The following is an 18,705-nucleotide window of genomic DNA, read 5'->3' on the forward strand; positions in this document are numbered from 1 at the left end:
TAAGGAAAGGTGTCTTTATAGCGGACTATGGCGCTGAAGTAGCCTGGCGACATACTGAAGTGTGCTGACAGTTCATTTTAACCCTAAAAACGGGGGTGGTCAATCTACTGACAGATATCACGGGGGGTACCCCATGGGGTGATTGTCGGGTGTCGAAAAAGTGCATTTACAAAATCGCTGGGGGAGGGGGCACTCCTAAGTCCCCCCACACGTGCCCACTTGTAATACATGGACCACTTTTACGCACCAAATACAAGCGCATTAATAGGGTTACCGACCTGAATACACCAACTAGTGACACTGACGTGGCGCGTCCCAGCCTTATCAGCGGCGTCTGTCTCATTCCCCGACCTGCCCTTGACACACGCTGTTTGTTTTGGCCAGAGGTATTTGGTGATACCAGGACGGCTTTCTCTAACCCCAAACGTCGTGCCACGTCTGCATAAATTTGGCGCTTTGGATGTAACGAGACCCCTTTCATTAGAACAGCATGCCCGGACTGAACGCCTGCCTAGGCTTCTTGCTGGCCGCCGCGGCGCTCGGTGCCTTCACCAGGGCGCTTCTAGGCCTGCACCCGGGCAATCGCTTTTCACAGGAGCTGCCGGCGTCTTTCGTGCTGGTGGCGAGCCGCCTGGAAATACAGACGCTGATGGAGGTCGGCCAGTGGGTTGGAGGGTTCGGCGCGGACGTGGCGTCCACCGTGCTGTTCGTGGTGCTGGTGGTGCATGGCGCTGTGTACCGGTGCGCCACCGGGAACCCGTGCGTAACCATTATGGAGTACCTATTGTGCCGGGAAGGCGCGCTCTCGGTGCTCGCCGGCCTCGCTGCACACTTCCTGGGAGCCTGGCTCGCCCAGCTTTTTGTGCACTACTACTGGTCCCTGGAGCTCAGCGACATGCACATGATCCGAAACCTGATGATGCAGGCATGCAGCCCCACTCTGCGTGTCTCCGTGTACCAGGGCGCGTTCACGGAAGGCGTGTGCGCGCTGGCCTTCCATCTCTTCTACTTGAGCGTGCAGCGCGCGCCCGCAACCTTCGGGGTGCCGGTCGTAGCGCTGGCCCTGGCCTTCCTGTCCTATGCAGGTTTGCAAACCGTGCTGTGGTGCCCACATTTACCATGAGAGATGAGGGACGCATTGAATGTGACAGCGATGCATGAGATGAATGAGAGATTTGCAGAATTATAGTGATGGCTGCACAATTGCCCTGACGTTTTGGCATAAGGGCAGCATTTTCCTTAATTTGCTCTGTTCCAGCCAGTGACTACACCTCCGGCCTCATCAACCCCTCACTGGCCTACACCCTCACCTTCCACTGCCCCGGCTTCACCCTCTTGGAGTACACAACGGTGTTTTGGCTCGCACCTCTGGCCGGTAAGTTCGCAGTGCAAGTAAGTCCTGGTGACTCTTGGTACCAAAGTTGCTTCTTTACATTTATTTTATATTAGCCGAAGCTTTTATATAAAACGACATACAAGCAAGGTTAATAGTACAGTATGATCGTACGTGCCCTCAAAGAGTCGACTGTAACACTGGTGGACTCGGGGGGTGGACTGCCCACCGGTGTCCTCATGATTGAAAAGAATGTTGCTAAAGTGCCCTTTAGGGCTGCAAAAACACCGCTATTGCCTGTCCTTCACATTGGAAAAAATGGCCGAATTTCTTTTAGGACGCCCCTTCATGTGACAATGTGATGCAGGGCCATATAAGGTGCCCTCTGCATGCCCTTCCAAGTGAGCATACATGAAGAGCCCCTGTAATAGAGAAAAAAACATCTTCCAGTTAAGAAAATTTGTGCTTTTCCACTGGCATACAGGAATCAAGCTGTACTTGAGCTGTACTGCTAAGAGAAAAGTTAGTGCGGTTTCAGCTGTCCTCAGTTTTCCACTGCAGAAGGGTCCAATCAGCAAAAGCGCTGCTAGGTTTGGAGACTGACAGTGACGTAAAACCAAAGAGATGCTCATTTACTGTTCACACATTGCACAACGTGATTTACTATGTGCTAATTTCTGTTTGCAAGTCTGTGAGAATTGGCATCTTACGTTAATGCTAGTGGAATTAGCATTCACTAACGTAAATTTGCATTACGAATCCATGCCATTCAGCCAGTGGCATCATGCCCAGCGATGCTGAGGGGGCACACATGCAAAAACTGTGTCAAATAGATGATTCCTCAAAGTCACACACCCCGTTTGGTATTGGATTCTTCCAAACTTTGCGACCGCAGGTATGAACGCACTGAGAATTCTACTGTGCATCAATGGAGCAAAAGATTAACTGTGGGTTGCTGAAACAGTTAGTAGAGCAATAGCATCAAACATTTTTTCAAACGAGTGCAAAAATGAATTGCAATTATTTATACATAATTGCATTTGAGAAATATAGGCCTACTTTGCTTTGCAAGATAGGTGGCTACTACCAGCTAAAGTTAGCCGCTCCTCAATCCGGTTGTTTAGCCTTCTGGCTCGCTAGCTAGTTGTGACTTGTAACATAGCATCCCATAACATTACTAAAGGAGTGCTCTGAATATCATGACAGTGACCTGAAAGTTTTTACTGCCACTATCCCAGGTTATAGTTAGCAAAATACTGAATTCTATTTATTTGTAAATGCAGAGGAAAACATTCAGCATTGTTTTAAAAAAAACTGAGAAGGCCCCAGTCCAGGCAAATTACGTTATTTTTTTCTCCTTTTTGGGGCAAGTACTGCCATACTCTAACTGTGCCTTCTCAGAATCCTGGCTGCATGACGCCCCTGTATTCAGCTATTCTATAGCACTTTTTATGTAGGAGGCTGTATATTTACAAGTTCTGAGTTGTCGGGAATGCATCAATAAATCACGATGTGCATTACTACTACTGGACCGTAAGGTGAGGGAGTGCATTAAATGCAAATAACATGTTGTCAAAGTAAATACAATTTGTTGCTCTGCTTGTTTTTCTCCATAGGAATGGCTGTGGCGCTATTCTTGCACTGCGGTCACATTCCCCGCCTATTCTCACGAAATTTACTGTACTCTCAGAAGACCCGCTTCCGAGTACCAACAGAAGTAAAGATAAAGGCAGGAAAGGTGAAATGACAAGATGCCAGCAGGGGGTGCCAGCGTTTTTATTAATCCGCCACCCTCCAGCAGAACTAGCTCTCCGAGCAAGCCCACAAATGACCGTTAAACATGTAGGTTTGTTTCAATTATTATTTTTTTTTTTACTTTACAGAAAGGCTGTTTAAACAATTCCATAAAAGATGCCATTGGCGTACTCTACCAGTATTGGGGTAATATTGTGTAACAAACTTTTAAAACAAATGTTTAGAACTGAGAAACTTTGCCAGGTTTAATTTCCCCGGTAATCTTTTTTTCAGTCAACACACTCAAACAGTCTCACTTAGATCATTTGGTTACTTTCGGAACCTATCAACCAGACACACCTTTGGTCAAATTATGCCTGCCAACAGATGGACATGGAGCAAATTCCCATCATACCTTCCCTTCACCTTTATATACAGCAGATGGTGTGGTGAAAACATGGAAACTCATTTGTCACTCAGTAAAGCCTACTCACCCAATCAGGAGAGACCCGATCTAGTGTTAGCCAATCTCTACTATATTTTAGACCCAGCCTGCACACCTGTGAGTGGGAGTAAGACATCCACACTGGCAGCAGAACTAATCAACCTGTACACTGATAGAAATTAAAACATTTACTAGTCAACTTTTGCTCAGACTTCCAGCAAAAGCATCTCCTTCCAAATCCACTTATTTCCTAAAGAATGTTGGCACGCACATCTCACCAAACCTACAGAGTGGAACATGACCTATGACCAGCTATCACATCGCTAAAGAACCAAACTCATGGTTTCCATTGTACTTCCAGTTTTCTAGCAGCCTCACTGTAACAGTGTAGAGCCATTGTGGACAGACTGCATGCAAACCCCGCAAGATGGAGCAGAAGGTTAAATCTAAAGCTGGGGCCGGACTTTGGTTGAGTTAAGCCAGCTTTCTTGGAGTGGGCCATCAAAGAGACTTAAGGGCCACAGTGCCCTCTTTGGGAGGAAGTGGGGATGGCACTGGGTCCTACTGCAGGTGGACCACTCTGGGAGACAGAAGACTCAGGTCCTTTGGCAACAGTCTTTCGTTCTGTGGTGGGGAGAGTCAGAGTGACGAAATACAATCAGCTCAGAGAGTGTATAAGTGCCTTAAAAAAATTAGCTATTTTTTTTTTTTATAAAACGGGCTCGACAGAAAGACAGAGGAGTCTCTCACAGTTATCCAAAGGTAGATGCTAGATCAGACGGTGGGAGGGATCCCTGAAACTCTACGCTGTATTATTCATACAGCTGTATAAAGACATTCTCACAATGGACCAACTTGAGAATAGCATTAAAGTTTGGTGTAATTATTTCTCCTGACCCTCAGGAGAAACAACCAATCTGCAGCAGAGAGTTTAGTGTGTCCCTCAGGCTGATCCAATCTAGCACCAGTAATGCATCTTTACCCAGAATGCACCCAGACAGCATAAGAGTCATGAGATACCAGTTAGCAGTTCTGATTTAGCCCCTACCTGGTTGGGCCTGGTTTTCCAGCTGGGCCTCCGGTTGGTCGACCCAAAGCCGATGCTCGGGATTGTTCAGCAGCCTTTTTGAGTGCCCACAGCTTAGGCAACGGGTCACAGTCGCCCTGTGCTTCCGACCATATCCTGAGCATGGCGAGAGCAGCAGCACTTCAGTTTTCCCCCAAGCCAACCAGCTGGCCAACGCTGCGTTAGCTTGATCACAAGGCATTTCCTGCTCTTGGACATACTTACGTCTCTGTCGCACCGTTGCAGTCATTCCAGGCACCAGTAGGGAGCAGCACTTCTTACATATTGTCCTTTTCACGGATGGATCTCTGTCAGCAGTTTATCAGCCTTCTAAGTAACACTACTGTAAGCAGTTCAGTACCAGGCACAAAGTAAGACTAAGGGACATGCTAACAACTTGCAACTTAACAGGTAGGCCTAAACAAAGTGTATACCCAATATTTATATAGTATTTACACTTTTCCATTCCTTTTCACGAGGACAAATAGTCTGGGGAAAATATGCTGTTAAAATCTTGACAGCATACACACGACAGCAGTAACTTGTGTATAGCAGTGATTCAAAGTGTCAGATCATTTTGGTGAACTGAACGAAATGAATCAAAAAAAGAATCGCTTTGTCCATCACTAATACAGACCCATGCAGCGATAAGCTTCAAATAGTCCTAATTGGCTAACATGCTATTAAAAACGCATTGACACAAAAGGGACGCCAGAGCCATGCGCTCTTAATTAAAGCCGACACACTTACTGTCTTAACACCAAGCGCCTGGATATAGTCCTCTGTGTGAAACAGTAGAACCGGGCCAGCTCCACGTTTTCCGGATTGTGGGCCAGGACACAGTGTGCCGCCTGTGTGGGGAAACGCATCCATGTGGATCTGTAACGGGACACTCGGCGGCTGTGTTCAAATAATACATAGTCTACAGGAACGCACACGTACCTGATAAAGGAAGTTGATCCTCTGCAACGCCTCCTTATCCTTTATGTTTCCCGCCATCGCGGAATCTTTTTACTACTTACTAAAGCGGACACAATAAATTTTCTCAGGCGGTGTGCACAAACAACATTCTCATTTAACGTTTAACAGCATATTCGGAACGTACTACAGACATACCTCACGTAAAGCCTTGCTTGAAGTGTCTGAAATCATATGCTGTTAATAAAGTTTTGTCAGATACGGATCCTCACAAGTAACAAACTTAACGAAAGTCAGAGACGGCGACCGGTTTTATTAACTCTGTTTAAAAAATAAAAACAAAGTTTTGAAATCAAAGCATAATAGTGCAACGTACAGCAGTAGATGCAAGCAATTAGGAAATGAGATAAGATCAAGTTAATGACTGCGGCAAAATTGTAATTCCCTGGCAGAAAATTCTCGGTAGAAACAGCCGTAAAGATAGTAAAAGACCGTGTCTGGAAAGACATCATTTCATTCTGAAACAAAATCAAGTGGCCCGTACGGGGATCGAACCCGCGACCTTGGCGTTATTAGCACCACGCTCTAACCAACTGAGCTAACCGGCCAAGATGCCATCTACCTTCTATTATGCGTGGAAGAATGCATGCTATTTCTGTCAGCGGAGTAAAGTCGGCAGTGGGTTCTCTTGCCTGTCGATCATCGGTTGGAAGTAAAACAAATATTTCAGCGGTCTCGGCTTCCCATTGGCCAGCGGCGGCGAAATGTTTCAGAACGGTCTCGACTGATTGGTCGAGCGACGAGACTGGACCCGCGCTAATGGCCAGCGTGGCGATGACCCACCTGTCCTCCCGTCGCGCGCTTATTTGAATAATTCTGTATCTGAAGGCTGTACATCTGAATGTCTTGGCTGATTATCTTCATATCTGTCACGCTTTCAACTTCACATCGAACATCTACACAGCGCTAACAGGTAAGTCCAACAAACTATTAAATCTGTGCATAAATCTCTCGGGTAAGTCCGTTTCTAGCGTTACTGTTTTGTTATTTTTATAGCGTCATGTTTTGTTATGTAGTATGTACATGATTAGTTTTATGTTTGACGGTTAATTTGATTGGCAGTTTGACCTAGCGATCTTAATGTTGTCGATTGAGCGTCATATTCATACGAATACTGTCGATACTGCTGTAAAATGTGGAATCTGCGAAAAACAATTTGCATAGAAGTGTTTTGCATAGAATTTGCGATAGAATTTTTGCATACAACAGTTACGCATTCAGTGTCATTAGTCACACTTCAGGCCAGTAATTTCTCAGAATGCAATTATAAAATGTAAACACAACCCTGTTTTCTTAAAAAGGGATGGGATGTGCATGTATGTTCATCCAAATTTTTTAGGATGCATTGTATCAATATATCAGTATTTTTTCCCGTTATGTCTTGCACTATCCTCCTGAGGTCCAGCAATTCGTCTTTATCCCCTGTAGAGGACAATATGTTTTTGATCATATCTCTCATACGGCACATGCCACTATAAATTCCTTTTGTTTCTTAAAGAGGACAGCTAGAGCTTTAAGATGACGTTACATGTTTGCAGATGTGACCTTGCCGACCTCCTCTTCCTGTCAAATTTTAAATCAATATGATTTTTTTCTCCCCTGGATCTCAAGAGGCTACACCAACATATGTTTGCATTTTATTGATGTGTTCAATATTTTTTGCTCAGGCTGATGTTTTTTTTACTATAAACACAGCCCTATATTCTTAAAAGGGGACGGAATGTGCATGTATTTGCACCCAAACTTCTTTAGGACCTATTATATCAATATTTATTTGTATTATGTCTTGCAGTATGTCAACATCAGATGGACAGGGAGTCCGGCAACCTGAGCGACACTGCAGCAATGTGCAATATTATGCGGAATATGGATGTGTTTCTCGGGTAAGCAATTAAACCACAAAGCACAACATCATCACATCCCACCAACATCAACACAAAAGTCCCATGTTAACTGATCCCTCATTTGATTCATGCACATAGGTATGCCTGCTTCTTCCCCAAAATGGGCGAGACCTTGAGGCAGCTGGAGGCTCTGTCAGAAAAAGTGTGTTGTGGGATTTGGTGCACATAAGCATTGTACCCATAAGGACAGGGAAAGGAGGCGGTAAAGTCCCTGTTTTAGCTTTATGTATTGTAGTCTGCACAGTTATTTAAAGTTCATGCATAGGAAGTGAGCAGTCACTCTTCACAGTAGCCTACTAAATGTGCTTGTAGTAGTAATGATTGTAGTTGTCGTTAATAATGACTGACGATTCAGTGTCTCCCCCCACCCCTGTCTGTTATCCAGCTAGGTGCAGTGGGTTAGGGAGCAGCTGTTGAAGGCGGAGACCAAAATGGATATGCTGAAGAATACGTCCAGAGGGGGGATGCACAGCAGACACTGCTCAGCTCAGTGCCCTCCATGGTGCCTCTTGCCATCCCACTGAATCCACCAGGCTCCTCTAAGGACATGCCCACCACAGCTCCTGGTGAGTTTTAAATGCAGTATATGCAGAACTAACAACTTCAGTGTTATTTTATTCAGACTTATGCATTCAGATGCTTTGCATCTGTGTTTGTCTGTGTTACTTCCTTTCTCATCTTGTCAGCTATTCAGAGGCTCTGATGGAGCATCGGGGTACAACCACCTGGTCAGGCTGGCGAGAGACCAGGTGGGGCTGCACCACGAGCCCTATGTTTCAGACAGTCACGTCGCCAGCATCGTCTCACTGTGGAACAACCTGCTGGAGAGAGACAGGTAGCTACCTACCGAGGCACAGGGACTGGCTCCTGCAGGGCAGGTTCAAGGCCAGCCACCTCAAGATAAGTGTGCACAGGGCAGGAAAGCCTGAAACAATGAGTGAATTGTTTGTGTAGACAATGATATTACAGATTTCCAGGCATGCATTCTCTGCTGCAGTGTTACACTTGGCCTAACTTCTAAAAAAATGTTTTTGAGCTGACTCCTAGAGGCCATCTGCTCAGAGCTCTGCTCTCTTCACCCAGCTGGCAAGAAGATGACTGGGGTGCGGCTGAACCGCTAGGACTACAGCAGGATCAGACAGCTGGGGCTCATGCAGGCCACAAACTATCTGTTTGGTAAGTGTGTTCGGCCAACATTCGGGATCAGCTGAAATGAGGGATTTCTTATTGATTAATGTTAACTAAGGTTATTTTAAAAATGTCTAGTTTCTTGAAGGCATAACAGTTTAGTCAGGTGGCAAGAATGTGCTGTGTTCTCTGTGGACATCCCTCTCCCCAGCCCCAGCCTGACAACAAACAGCCAGGCGCACCGAGTGGAGGAGGAGCGAGGCAGCTGACACAGGGTTCCCCATCCCAGCCTGCAGGAGCCATCATCACTACATGTGCAAGCAGTGTGGGCAGCCACAGAAGCAGGTGTTTGGAGAGAGGAGGTTAAAAAAAAATATTCCTCTGTGAAAAGGCGGAAGGGAAGATATTTGAAGAGTGGAAGGTTCAGCAGGAGGAGCCACATTAATTTAATGCTTTTTACAATTAGTTAAATTTTTCTGATTTTCTTATATTGTGTAATTAAAATTATTCTTATAAATTATTATAACTACTATATTGCATTATTATATTTTATATTATTTTTATTTTAAAAAATTATAAAGTTTTGCTGAAGTAAGGTAAGGTGTATATATCAGACCCCCCCCCTGTTGAAAGCTATATATGTTATTTTCAGAGTTATGGCTGGAGCTGGATTGGACCTCTTGGCATGTAGCCTAGTGTTTTGTATTATATCATCCTTATAAGAACATAAGAACTATACAAATGAGAGGAGGCCATTCGGCCCATCGAGCTCGCTTGGGGAGAACTTAACTAATAGCTCAGAGTTGTTAAAATCTTATCTAGCTCTGATTTAAAGGAACCCAAGGATTCAGCTTGCACTACGTTATCAGGAAGACTATTCCATACTCTGACTACACGCTGTGTAAAGAAGTGCTTCCTTAAATCCAGTTTGAAATGTTCTCCCGCTAATTTCCACCTATGGCCACGAGTTCTTGTATTTGAACTAATGCTGAAGTAACTATTCGGTTGAACAGCATCCAAACCTGTTAGAATCTTATAGACCTGGATCATGTCCCCCCTCAGTCTCCTTTGCTTGAGGCTGAACAGATTTAGCTCAAATAACCTTTCCTCGTATGACATTCCTCTAAGACCAGGAATCATTCTTGTGGCCCTACGCTGCACCTTTTCTAAGGCCGCTATGTCCTTTTTAAGATATGGTGACCAAACCTGTACACAATATTCTAGGTGAGGTCTCACCAAGGAATTGTATAATCTTAGCATTACCTCCCTTGACTTAAACTCCACACACCTGGAGATATACCCCAACATCCTATTGGCCTTTTTTATTGCTTCCCCGCACTGGCGAGAATGAGACATGGAAGCATCAACATACACACCAAGGTCTTTCTCATAATCAGCTACCTTTATTTCAGTAGGTCCCATAAAATACCTGTACTTTATATTTCTGCTCCCTACATGGAGTACCTTACATTTGTCTATGTTAAATTTCATCTGCCAGGTGTCAGCCCAGTCACTAATTAAATTAAGATCCCGCTGTAGCTGCTGAGCCGCTAGTTCAGTATCTGCTACACCACCCACCTTGGTGTCATCTGCAAATTTCACCAGTTTACTGTATATATTGGTGTCTATATCATTTATATAAATTAGGAACAAAAGTGGTCCTAAAATTGAACCCTGCGGTACCCCACTATGAACGCAGGCCCACTGTGACATTGAGCCTCTTATAACTACTCGCTGCTTCCTATCCGTTAACCTGTTATCAATCCAGGTCGCGACAGTTCCTAAAATACCTGACGCTATAAGTTTAAGTGAGAGCCTCTTGTGGGGAACAACATCAAAAGCCTTTTGGAAATCTAAGTAGATGACATCATAGGCCTTCTTATCATCAACTTCCTGAGTAGCTTCCTCAAAAAACTCCAACAGATTTGTTAAACAGGATCTACCTCTCCTAAATCCATGCTGGCTATCCCTCAAAATGTTATTTGAGTCCAGGTAATCTACCATGTTCTCTTTGATTATAGCCTCCATAACTTTACCAGTTATACAAGTTAGACTGATTGGCCTATAGTTTGACAAATTACTTCTATCCCCTTTTTTGAAAATGGGCGTCATGTTGGCATGCTTCCAATCAGAAGGTACCACACCTTCAGATAAGGATTTTTGAAACAGTAATGTTAAGGGTTGGCAAATAATATCCCTCATCTCTTTTAACACTATAGGTAAGATGCCATCAGGGCCCTGTGATTTATTTATTTTGAGCTTAGCTAGGCTTTGCAAAACATCAGTTTCAGTTATATATATATTAGTTATAGACGATGTTGGATTAGTAATAAGAACTGGTAAGTTACTAGTGTCCTCAACAGTGAATACCCGTGCAAAACTATCATTGAACTCATTTACTATGTCAATGTCGTTTTCAATTATAAGACCCTTACTATCCTGCAGATTAGTGATTTCAGCTTTTAGAGCTCTTTTAGAGTTAAAATACTGGAAGAAACTTTTAACGTCATCCTTAGCCTCCAATGCGATCTTCCTTTCGACATTCCTTTTAGCTCGTCTAATGTCATTTTTTAATTCAGCCTGTAGATTTAGATACTCTTGCTTTATTATGTCATCATCAGTTATTTTCCATCTCTGGAACAAAGCCCTTTTCCTCCTTACTTTATACTTTATGTCCCTATTAAACCACCTAGGTTGCAATTTCCTTGATTTATTCTTGCTAGAAACAGGTATGAAGTCCTCTTGTACTTGCAATAATGTGCTTTTAAAAAATCCCCATGCCTCTTCAACAGTTTTGTTAATTAACTCCATCCAGTTCACAGTTTCTAGTTTTAATCTCATACAATTGAAGTTAGCCTTCCTAACATTAAATATTTTTGATTTGGACTTTGCTCTTCGGGCACTAAACTTAATCTCAAATTTAACCATGTTATGATCGCTACTGTCAAGTGGTTCTAAAACATCTAATTTACCAATCCTGTCCTGGTTATTAGACAAAACAAGATCAAGAATGGCATCTCCCCTGGTAGGGGTGTTAACAAACTGAGTAAAAAAACAATCCTGTACTAATTCCACCATGTCAAGTTCATTTTCAGAAGAGCCAGCAACAATGTCCCACTGCATCCCCGGTAGATTAAAATCACCCATAACTACCACATCATTTTTATTGCTCATAATCCTAATATCACTGTATAACAATCTGCTACGAGATTGCTACGAGTACTTTCTGCAAAAGTGGGCTGGGACTGCCGTCGTTGTACAAATAAAGGTAATTTAAAATGAAAGGGGAGTGACATCTTTACATTCGTGGCAAGACACAGGGCCCTCTGGATAAAGTGAAAGTAAGAGAAAGCTTACGGCACTTGGTAATCCCAGGCAGTCTCCCAACCAAGTACTAACCAAGCCCGGCCCCGCTTAGCTTCCGAGATCAGACGAGATCGGGCGCAGTCGGAACGGTATGGCCGTAAGCGAGGGAAGCTGCCAGAATCAGCCCTTTTGTTTTCAGTTGAGGGTTTATTGAGAGTCGCACCGAGAGAAGAGCAGACGTCGATGCGGCATTGATGTCAAGATGTCTTTGAGAAAGTCGTTATTAAAATGAGGAAGAAAGCGGTGAGTTGTATACGATTGCTACGAATACTTTCTGCAAAAGTGGGCTGCCGTCATTGTACAAATAAAGATACTTTGTGAAATGAAAGGGGAGTGACATCTTTACATTCGTGGCAAGACGCAGGGCCCTCTGGATAAAGTGAAAGTAAGAAAAAGCTTACGGCACTTGGTAATCCCAGGCAGTCTCCCAACCAAGTACTAACCAAGCCCAGCCCCGCTTAGCTTCCGATATCAAGCTAGATCGGGCACAGTCGGAACGCTATGGCCATAAGCGTGGGAAATGGCCAGAATCAGCCCTTTTGTTTTCAGTTGAGGGTTAATTGAGAGTCGCACCGAGAGAAGAGCAGACGTCGATGCGGCATTGATGTCAAGATGTCTTTGAGAAAGTCGTTCTTAAAATGAGGAAGAAAGCGGTGAGTTGTATACGATTGCTACGAGTACTTTCTGCAAAAGGGGGCGGGGACTGCCGTCGTTGTACAAATAAAGCTAATTTGTGAAATGAAAGGGGAGTGACATCTTTACATTCGTGGCATAGACGCAGGGCCCTCTGGATAAAGTGAAAGTAAGAAAAAGCTTACGGCACTTGGGAATCCCAGGCAGTCTCCCAACGAAGTACTAACCAAGCCCGGCCCCACTTAGCTTCTGAGATCAGACGAGATCAGGCGCAGTCAGAACGGTATGGCTGTAAGCGAGAGAAGCAGCCAGAATCAGCCCTTTTGATTTCAGTTGAGGGTTTATTGAGAGTCGCACCGAGAGAAGAGCAGACGTCGATGCGGCATTGATGTCAAGATGTCTTTGAGAAAGTCGTTCTTAAAATGAGGAAGAAAGCGGTGAGTTGTATACGATTGCTACGAGTACTTTCTGCAAAAGTGGGCTAGGACTGCCGTCGTTGTACAAATAAAGGTAATTTGTGAAATGAAAGGGGAGTGACATCTTTACATTCGTGGGAAGACGCAGGGCCCTCTGGATAAAGTGAAAGTAAGAAAAAGCTTACGGCACTTGGTAATCCCTGGCAGTCTCCCAACCGAGTACTAACAAAGCCCGGCCCCGCTTAGCTTCCGAGATCAGATGAGATCGGGCGCAGTCGGAACGGTATGGCCGTAAGCATGGGAAGCGGCCACAATCAGCACTTTTGTTTTCAGTTGAGGGTTAATTGAGAGTCGCACCGAGAGAAGAGCAGACGTCGATGCGGCATTGATGTCAAGATGTCTTTGAGAAAGTCGTTCTTAAAATGAGGAAGAAAGCGGTGAGTTGTATACGATTGCTACGAGTACTTTCTGCAAAAGGGGGCGGGGACTGCCGTCGTTGTACAAATAAAGCTAATTTGTGAAATGAAAGGGGAGTGACATCTTTACATTCGTGGCATAGACGCAGGGCCCTCTGGATAAAGTGAAAGTAAGAAAAAGCTTACGGCACTTGGGAATCCCAGGCAGTCTCCCAACGAAGTACTAACCAAGCCCGGCCCCACTTAGTTTCTGAGATCAGACGAGATCAAGCGCAGTCAGAACGGTATGGCTGTAAGCGAGAGAAGCAGCCAGAATCAGCCCTTTTGATTTCAGTTGAGGGTTTATTGAGAGTCGCACCGAGAGAAGAGCAGACGTCGATGCGGCATTGATGTCAAGATGTCTTTGAGAAAGTCGTTCTTAAAATGAGGAAGAAAGCGGTGAGTTGTATACGATTGCTACGAGTACTTTCTGCAAAAGTGGGCTAGGACTGCCGTCGTTGTACAAATAAAGGTAATTTGTGAAATGAAAGGGGAGTGACATCTTTACATTCGTGGGAAGACGCAGGGCCCTCTGGATAAAGTGAAAGTAAGAAAAAGCTTACGGCACTTGGTAATCCCTGGCAGTCTCCCAACCGAGTACTAACAAAGCCCGGCCCCGCTTAGCTTCCGAGATCAGATGAGATCGGGCGCAGTCGGAACGGTATGGCCGTAAGCATGGGAAGCGGCCACAATCAGCACTTTTGTTTTCAGTTGAGGGTTAATTGAGAGTCGCACCGAGAGAAGAGCAGACGTCGATGCGGCATTGATGTCAAGATGTCTTTGAGAAAGTCGTTCTTAAAATGAGGAAGAAAGCGGTGAGTTGTATACGATTGCTACGAGTTCTTTCTGCAAAAGTGGGCTGGGACTGCCGTCGTTGTACAAATAAAGATACTTTGTGAAATGAAAGGGGAGTGACATCTTTACATTCGTGGCAAGACGCAGGGCCCTCTGGATAAAGTGAAAGTAAGAAAAAGCTTACGGCACTTGGTAATCCCAGGCAGTCTCCCAACCAAGTACTAACCAAGCCCGGCCCCACTTAGCTTCTGATATCAGACGAGATCGGGCGCAGTCGGAGCGGTATGGCCGTAAGCAAGGGAAGCAGCCAGAATCAGCCCTTTTGTTTTCAGTTGAGGGTTTATTGAGAGTCGCACCGAGAGAAGAGCAGACGTCGATGCGGCATTGATGTCAAGATGTCTTTGAGAAAGTTGTTCTTAAAATGAGGAAGAAAGCGGTGAGTTGTATACGATTGCTACGAGTACTTTCTGCAAAAGTGGGCTGGGACTGCCGTCGTTGTACAAATAAAGGTAATTTGTGAAATGAAAGGGGAGTGACATCTTTACATTCGTGGGAAGACGCAGGGCCCTCTGGATAAAGTGAAAGTAAGAAAAAGCTTACGGCACTTGCTAATCCCAGGCAGTCTCCCAACCGAGTACTAACCAAGCCTGGCCCCGCTTAGCTTCCGAGATCAGATGAGATCGGGCGCAGTCGGAACGGTATGGCCGTAAGCATGGGAAGTGGCCACAATCAGCACTTTTGTTTTCAGTTGAGGGTTAATTGAGAGTCGCACCGAGAGAAGAGCAGACGTCGATGCGGCCTTGATGTCAAGATGTCTTTGAGAAAGTCATTATTAAAATGAGGAAGAAAGCGGTGAGTTGCATACGATTGCAACGAGTACTTTCTGCAAAAGTGTGCGGGGACTGCCGTCGTTGTACAAATAAAGATACTTTGTGAAATGAAAGGGGAGTGACACCTTTACATTCGTGGCAAGACGCAGGGCCCTCTGCATAAAGTGAAAGTAAGAAAAAGCTTACGGCACTTGGTAATCCCAAGCAGTCTCCCAACCAAGTACTAACCAAGCCCGGTCCCGCTTAGCTTCCGAGATCAGACGAGATCGGGCGCAGCTTTTTTTTTTTTTTTTTTAAACCACTCAGAACGACAGTGCCACACATACACCACAGCAGGGGGGCGGTACAGGGAGAGGGGCCAGGGAACGGGGCACGCCCGCGCTCCAAGACCCCTACTCACAGGGTGCAGCAGTCCTCATCATGTAGGCGTGGAATTTAATAAAAATAAAAACCAAGCACAATCAATAAAAGCCAATCAAGTAAAACGCCAATTAGAATGAGCAAGAGACCCAACAACGAACAACACAGAAGACGAACAACAAGCAGCACATGACCCACCCATACACACAAACCCAAGAAAAACAACCCAAGCAACCCACCTAAAACAGCAAAACAAAAGAAAACAAGCAGCCCACCCTCAAAACGCATCCCAAACCAAACGCCCACCCACAACAGACACAAAAGGAACCCGGTCCACATAAGAACCGGGGCATGTCATGAGGCCCGGCAGACAATAAAAACACCTTGGATAAAACCAGACGCAGCCGGTAGTGGCACATTAAAATCGGGTCTAAAACCACACCCTCGTGGCGGGCCTTGTTGCGCCGCAACCAGATCACGTACTTGGCAACAGCTAAAAACAAATTAAGAAAGGTGCTGGCGGGGTGGACCTTGGGGACACCAAACAGGAACATGACCTGCCACCCCGCCTCCGTAAAAACAGGCATGGCCCCACCGCCCCGGCTATCCTGTCCACCACCTCCAGTACCCAGACAATAAAGCCAACTAACTGAGCGCAGCCAAAGAACAGGTGTGTGCAGCCCTCCTCCACTTCCCGGCACACTGGGCAGAGCGGAGACGCGGCGAAGCCCAGTCTATGCAGCCACCACATTGACCATAGGGCATTGTGCCGCTGTCTGAAATCAAAATGGGCCAGGGCAGGGTCCGCCGGGCAGGCCAGCACGTTCCCCCACAACAGGTCAGGCCCCAGGGCGGGGAAGCACCTGCTCCAAAAGTCCTGCGCCACCGGGGCAACAAAAGCACGCTGCCTGTAGAGGCGGGCAAAGTCACGGGTAACGCACGCTCCCAAGGGGACGAGCGACCCGGACAGCCGCCTCACGTACACCGTGGGGAAACGGGGGGCCACATCCCGGGGGCTGTCGGCCTGCTCAATGTCACGCACCCAGTCAGCGGGGAGGGCAGCTCTCGCCGCCAGACACTGCCTGGCAACAGTGACCCTGGAGGCCCTCTCGGCCACAGCCTCAACCTGGTCATAGACGGCGAGGTCTCGCACCTGACGCACTCCAGCCTCCCACCAGTGCCGGAACTCGAGGGGTTGCCCCCCGGAGAGGACGCGCGGGTTGAGCAGCAGCGGCTGCTGAAGCAGAAGCTGCCGCCCCTCAGGCACCACGACAGTGTGCTCCTGGAACTCACCCCACGCCAACAGGAGCTGCGCGTAGAGGGATGGGATGCTGCGCACCATGCCGGGCCGGAGACGCATCCAAAGAGCGTCCTCGGCCAGCTCCCTCCCAGCACACTGTTCCAGCCGGAGCGAGAGCACCACCTTCCACAGGGAGGGGCGACTCTCGTCCAGGAAGGCCTGTAGCATCCGCACACGCAGGGCCTTAGCCTGGACCAGAGGGTCCAGGAGGCCCAGCCCACCCCTGTCGGGAGGGCCAATCAAGGTAGTGTAAGCCACCAGGACTCTGCCCCCCCCCCCAGAGGAAGCGCAGGACGGCCTTCCGCAACCTGGCATAGTGTCCGTGGGGCAGGTGAGTGACGCTCAGGTGATACCACAGCACAGATAACACCAATGCGTTCAACAGTAACACCCTCTGCTGCAGCGAGAGGAGACGGCCCGCCCACCCGGCCAGCTGCCGCTCCACAGCACCCGTGAGGTCGTCCCACATCCTCCCCGTCGTGACCTCGGCGCTCCTCCCTAGCAACACGCCCAGGAGACGCACCTCCCCCTCGGCCTCAGTTAGCCCCAGCTAGGCGGGCAGAGGCCCAGCCAAGCCGAGCCGCAGGTAGACCGACTTCTGCAGGTTGACCCTAGCCCCAGTAATGTCACAGTACTGCTGCACGCTGCGCAACGCAGCCCCCACGCTGGCCCCGTCGGGCACGAGCAGGGTGGTGTCGTCAGCGTACTGGAAGACCGGCAGAGCGAAGCATGTCGGGCCGATGGGCACCCTAGCAATGTCACGAGAGGTGGCCACCAGGAGGCCGAGGGGCTCGACCGCCAAGGTGTACAAGGCGGCCGACAGGGGGCAGCCCTGCCGCACCGAACGCGTCATGCGGAAGGGAGCAGTGACGTAGCCGTTACAGGCGACCGCGGTCATGGCGGAGGTGCACAAGAGGCGCGTCCAGGCCAGGAAGCCCGGGCCGAAGCCGAACACCTCCATCACACGCTGGAGGTAGGCGTGCTCGACCCTGTCAAAGGCCTTGGCGAAGTCGAGCTTCACCAGCTAACCGGGCGTACCCGCCGTCTCCATGAACCCCACCGCCGCCTGCACATCACCCCGTACGTCTGGGTGGTGCGGATGAGAGACAGCAGCACCCGACTGAGCCGGGAGGCCAAGACCGAGGCCAACACCTTGTGTAAACACCTTTAGCACGGTTACGAGGGTGGTTGTTGTTTCATTTTTAACTTTTATTTTTACGTGTGTAATTGTCTGTCCTTGTTAATTGACAGCGTGAGTGTTACCGACAGCTGCGGGCGCGAGCGGCGTTTCTGTCTGCGTCCTTCGCATCAAACACCCGCGGGTAATATTATCGAACATCGGTAACATTAACTTTAAAAGGACAGTTGCTCCGGAGCTTTGCTCGGTCGCAGGTCGGGGCCGGGAGGACATTTTCCACTTTTTTTCCCACTCCGGCAGTAGCCTGCTTTGTGAGGGTTTTTTGTGGTTTTTGGCCTCCCTAGAGCAACTTCGCTTTAGTTTAGCTAAACGTGGTTCAACAGGAAGTTAATCTCGGGTAAGTAATTGTAAATTTGGTTATTTTAAAAGTTTAATTTAAAGGTTGTTATCGCTGACGCTGCCGGATAATTTATAATAAAGTTCCGATTTAACGCAAGTGTTAATTTAGTGTTTTAGTGTACGCGGCACTTTGTTTTAACTATACGTTAATTAGATCAACTAAAAGTTTAAATATTCTCTATTAATATACTGGGCTGGGAGTAAAGGACGGGGACATAGTGAGTTAGGTAATTATGGGGCCAGCTCAGTGTTGTGTTTGCAAGATGTTTGCCCTTCTGGATGCTTGCGTCCAGTCGGATTTCGTCTGCGAGCGATGTAGGTTAGTTGACTCACTCATGGTCCAGGTTCGTGACCTAGAGGAGCGACTGGCTCTCATCCATCATAACAATGAGTTAAACGAGAGAGTTAATACGCCTTCTAGGGAG

The 18,705-nt window shown here is 47.0% G+C and overlaps 2 protein-coding genes, 1 long non-coding RNA gene, 2 other non-coding genes and 7 pseudogenes across 9 annotated transcripts; 2 read left to right on the forward strand and 10 right to left on the reverse strand.

The window, feature by feature from the left end:
• Positions 1 to 490: 490 nt before the first annotated feature.
• On the forward strand, positions 491 to 3,159 carry aqp12 (aquaporin 12). Its single transcript, XM_023792903.2, has 3 exons — positions 491 to 1,085; positions 1,259 to 1,375; positions 2,950 to 3,159. Exons 1-3 carry the CDS (start codon positions 491 to 493, stop codon positions 3,078 to 3,080), a joined length of 843 nt encoding a protein of 280 aa, XP_023648671.2. The 3' UTR covers positions 3,081 to 3,159.
• On the reverse strand, positions 3,073 to 6,201 carry rpp21 (ribonuclease P subunit p21). 3 transcript variants are annotated; one of them, XM_023792891.2, is made up of 7 exons: positions 6,119 to 6,201; positions 5,695 to 5,733; positions 5,521 to 5,599; positions 5,329 to 5,429; positions 4,804 to 4,886; positions 4,561 to 4,695; positions 3,073 to 4,136 (listed from the first exon to the last, which is right to left on the reverse strand). In XM_023792891.2, the coding sequence occupies exons 3-7, from the start codon at positions 5,575 to 5,577 to the stop codon at positions 4,024 to 4,026; spliced, it is 489 nt and encodes a 162-aa protein (XP_023648659.1). In that variant the 5' UTR covers positions 5,578 to 5,599; positions 5,695 to 5,733; positions 6,119 to 6,201; the 3' UTR covers positions 3,073 to 4,023. The 3 variants fall into 3 exon arrangements, with proteins under 3 accessions (XP_023648659.1, XP_023648658.1, XP_023648661.1); XM_023792890.2 differs by having other exon boundaries at positions 5,695 to 5,817; positions 6,119 to 6,134; XM_023792893.2 differs by lacking the exon at positions 6,119 to 6,201 and having other exon boundaries at positions 4,804 to 4,868; positions 5,695 to 5,817.
• On the reverse strand, positions 6,031 to 6,104 carry trnai-aau (transfer RNA isoleucine (anticodon AAU)). The gene has a single exon. It is a non-coding gene; the product is annotated as a tRNA-Ile (tRNA).
• Positions 6,193 to 9,071, forward strand: LOC111834028 (uncharacterized). Of its 3 annotated transcripts, none has more exons than XR_002835887.2 (7): positions 6,193 to 6,469; positions 7,349 to 7,439; positions 7,539 to 7,662; positions 7,846 to 8,026; positions 8,147 to 8,295; positions 8,544 to 8,636; positions 8,800 to 9,071. It is a non-coding gene; the product is annotated as an uncharacterized lncRNA (long non-coding RNA). The 3 variants fall into 3 exon arrangements; XR_002835888.2 differs by having other exon boundaries at positions 7,539 to 7,602; positions 8,800 to 9,069; XR_002835886.2 differs by lacking the exon at positions 7,539 to 7,662 and having other exon boundaries at positions 8,800 to 9,065.
• A 2,867-nt stretch (positions 9,072 to 11,938) lies between these two features.
• Positions 11,939 to 12,057, reverse strand: LOC140589759 (5S ribosomal RNA). Its single transcript, XR_011990938.1, has one exon. It is a non-coding gene; the product is annotated as a 5S ribosomal RNA (ribosomal RNA).
• Positions 12,058 to 12,348: 291 nt separating this feature from the next.
• On the reverse strand, positions 12,349 to 12,467 carry LOC140590410 (5S ribosomal RNA; annotated as a pseudogene).
• Positions 12,468 to 12,765: 298 nt separating this feature from the next.
• On the reverse strand, positions 12,766 to 12,884 carry LOC140590285 (5S ribosomal RNA; annotated as a pseudogene).
• Positions 12,885 to 13,181: 297 nt separating this feature from the next.
• On the reverse strand, positions 13,182 to 13,300 carry LOC140590187 (5S ribosomal RNA; annotated as a pseudogene).
• A 298-nt stretch (positions 13,301 to 13,598) lies between these two features.
• Positions 13,599 to 13,717, reverse strand: LOC140590378 (5S ribosomal RNA; annotated as a pseudogene).
• Positions 13,718 to 14,014: 297 nt separating this feature from the next.
• Positions 14,015 to 14,133, reverse strand: LOC140590188 (5S ribosomal RNA; annotated as a pseudogene).
• Positions 14,134 to 14,430: 297 nt separating this feature from the next.
• On the reverse strand, positions 14,431 to 14,549 carry LOC140590241 (5S ribosomal RNA; annotated as a pseudogene).
• Positions 14,550 to 14,846: 297 nt separating this feature from the next.
• On the reverse strand, positions 14,847 to 14,965 carry LOC140590197 (5S ribosomal RNA; annotated as a pseudogene).
• Between the last annotated feature and the right edge of the window lie 3,740 nt (positions 14,966 to 18,705).

Source organism: Paramormyrops kingsleyae, chromosome 4 (genome assembly GCF_048594095.1).
Source record: "Paramormyrops kingsleyae isolate MSU_618 chromosome 4, PKINGS_0.4, whole genome shotgun sequence".
Lineage (NCBI taxonomy): Eukaryota > Metazoa > Chordata > Actinopteri > Osteoglossiformes > Mormyridae > Paramormyrops > Paramormyrops kingsleyae.

Bases quoted from the DNA above. Each gene is read 5' to 3' on its own strand.
- aqp12 (XM_023792903.2), top strand. From the start codon at position 491: ATGCCCGGACTGAACGCCTGCCTAGGCTTCTTGCTGGCCGCCGCGGCG. The intron at 1,086-1,258 runs GTTTGCAAACCG...GCTCTGTTCCAG, and splicing joins GGCCTTCCTGTCCTATGCAG to CCAGTGACTACACCTCCGGC. The intron at 1,376-2,949 runs GTAAGTTCGCAG...TTTTCTCCATAG, and splicing joins TTGGCTCGCACCTCTGGCCG to GAATGGCTGTGGCGCTATTC.
- rpp21 (XM_023792891.2), bottom strand. From the start codon at position 5,577: ATGGCGGGAAACATAAAGGATAAGGAGGCGTTGCAGAGGATCAACTTC. The intron at 4,887-5,328 runs GTAAGTGTGTCG...AACTGCTGACAG, and splicing joins AGGCGCTTGGTGTTAAGACA to AGATCCATCCGTGAAAAGGA. The intron at 4,137-4,560 runs GTAGGGGCTAAA...TCCCCACCACAG, and splicing joins GGAAAACCAGGCCCAACCAG to AACGAAAGACTGTTGCCAAA.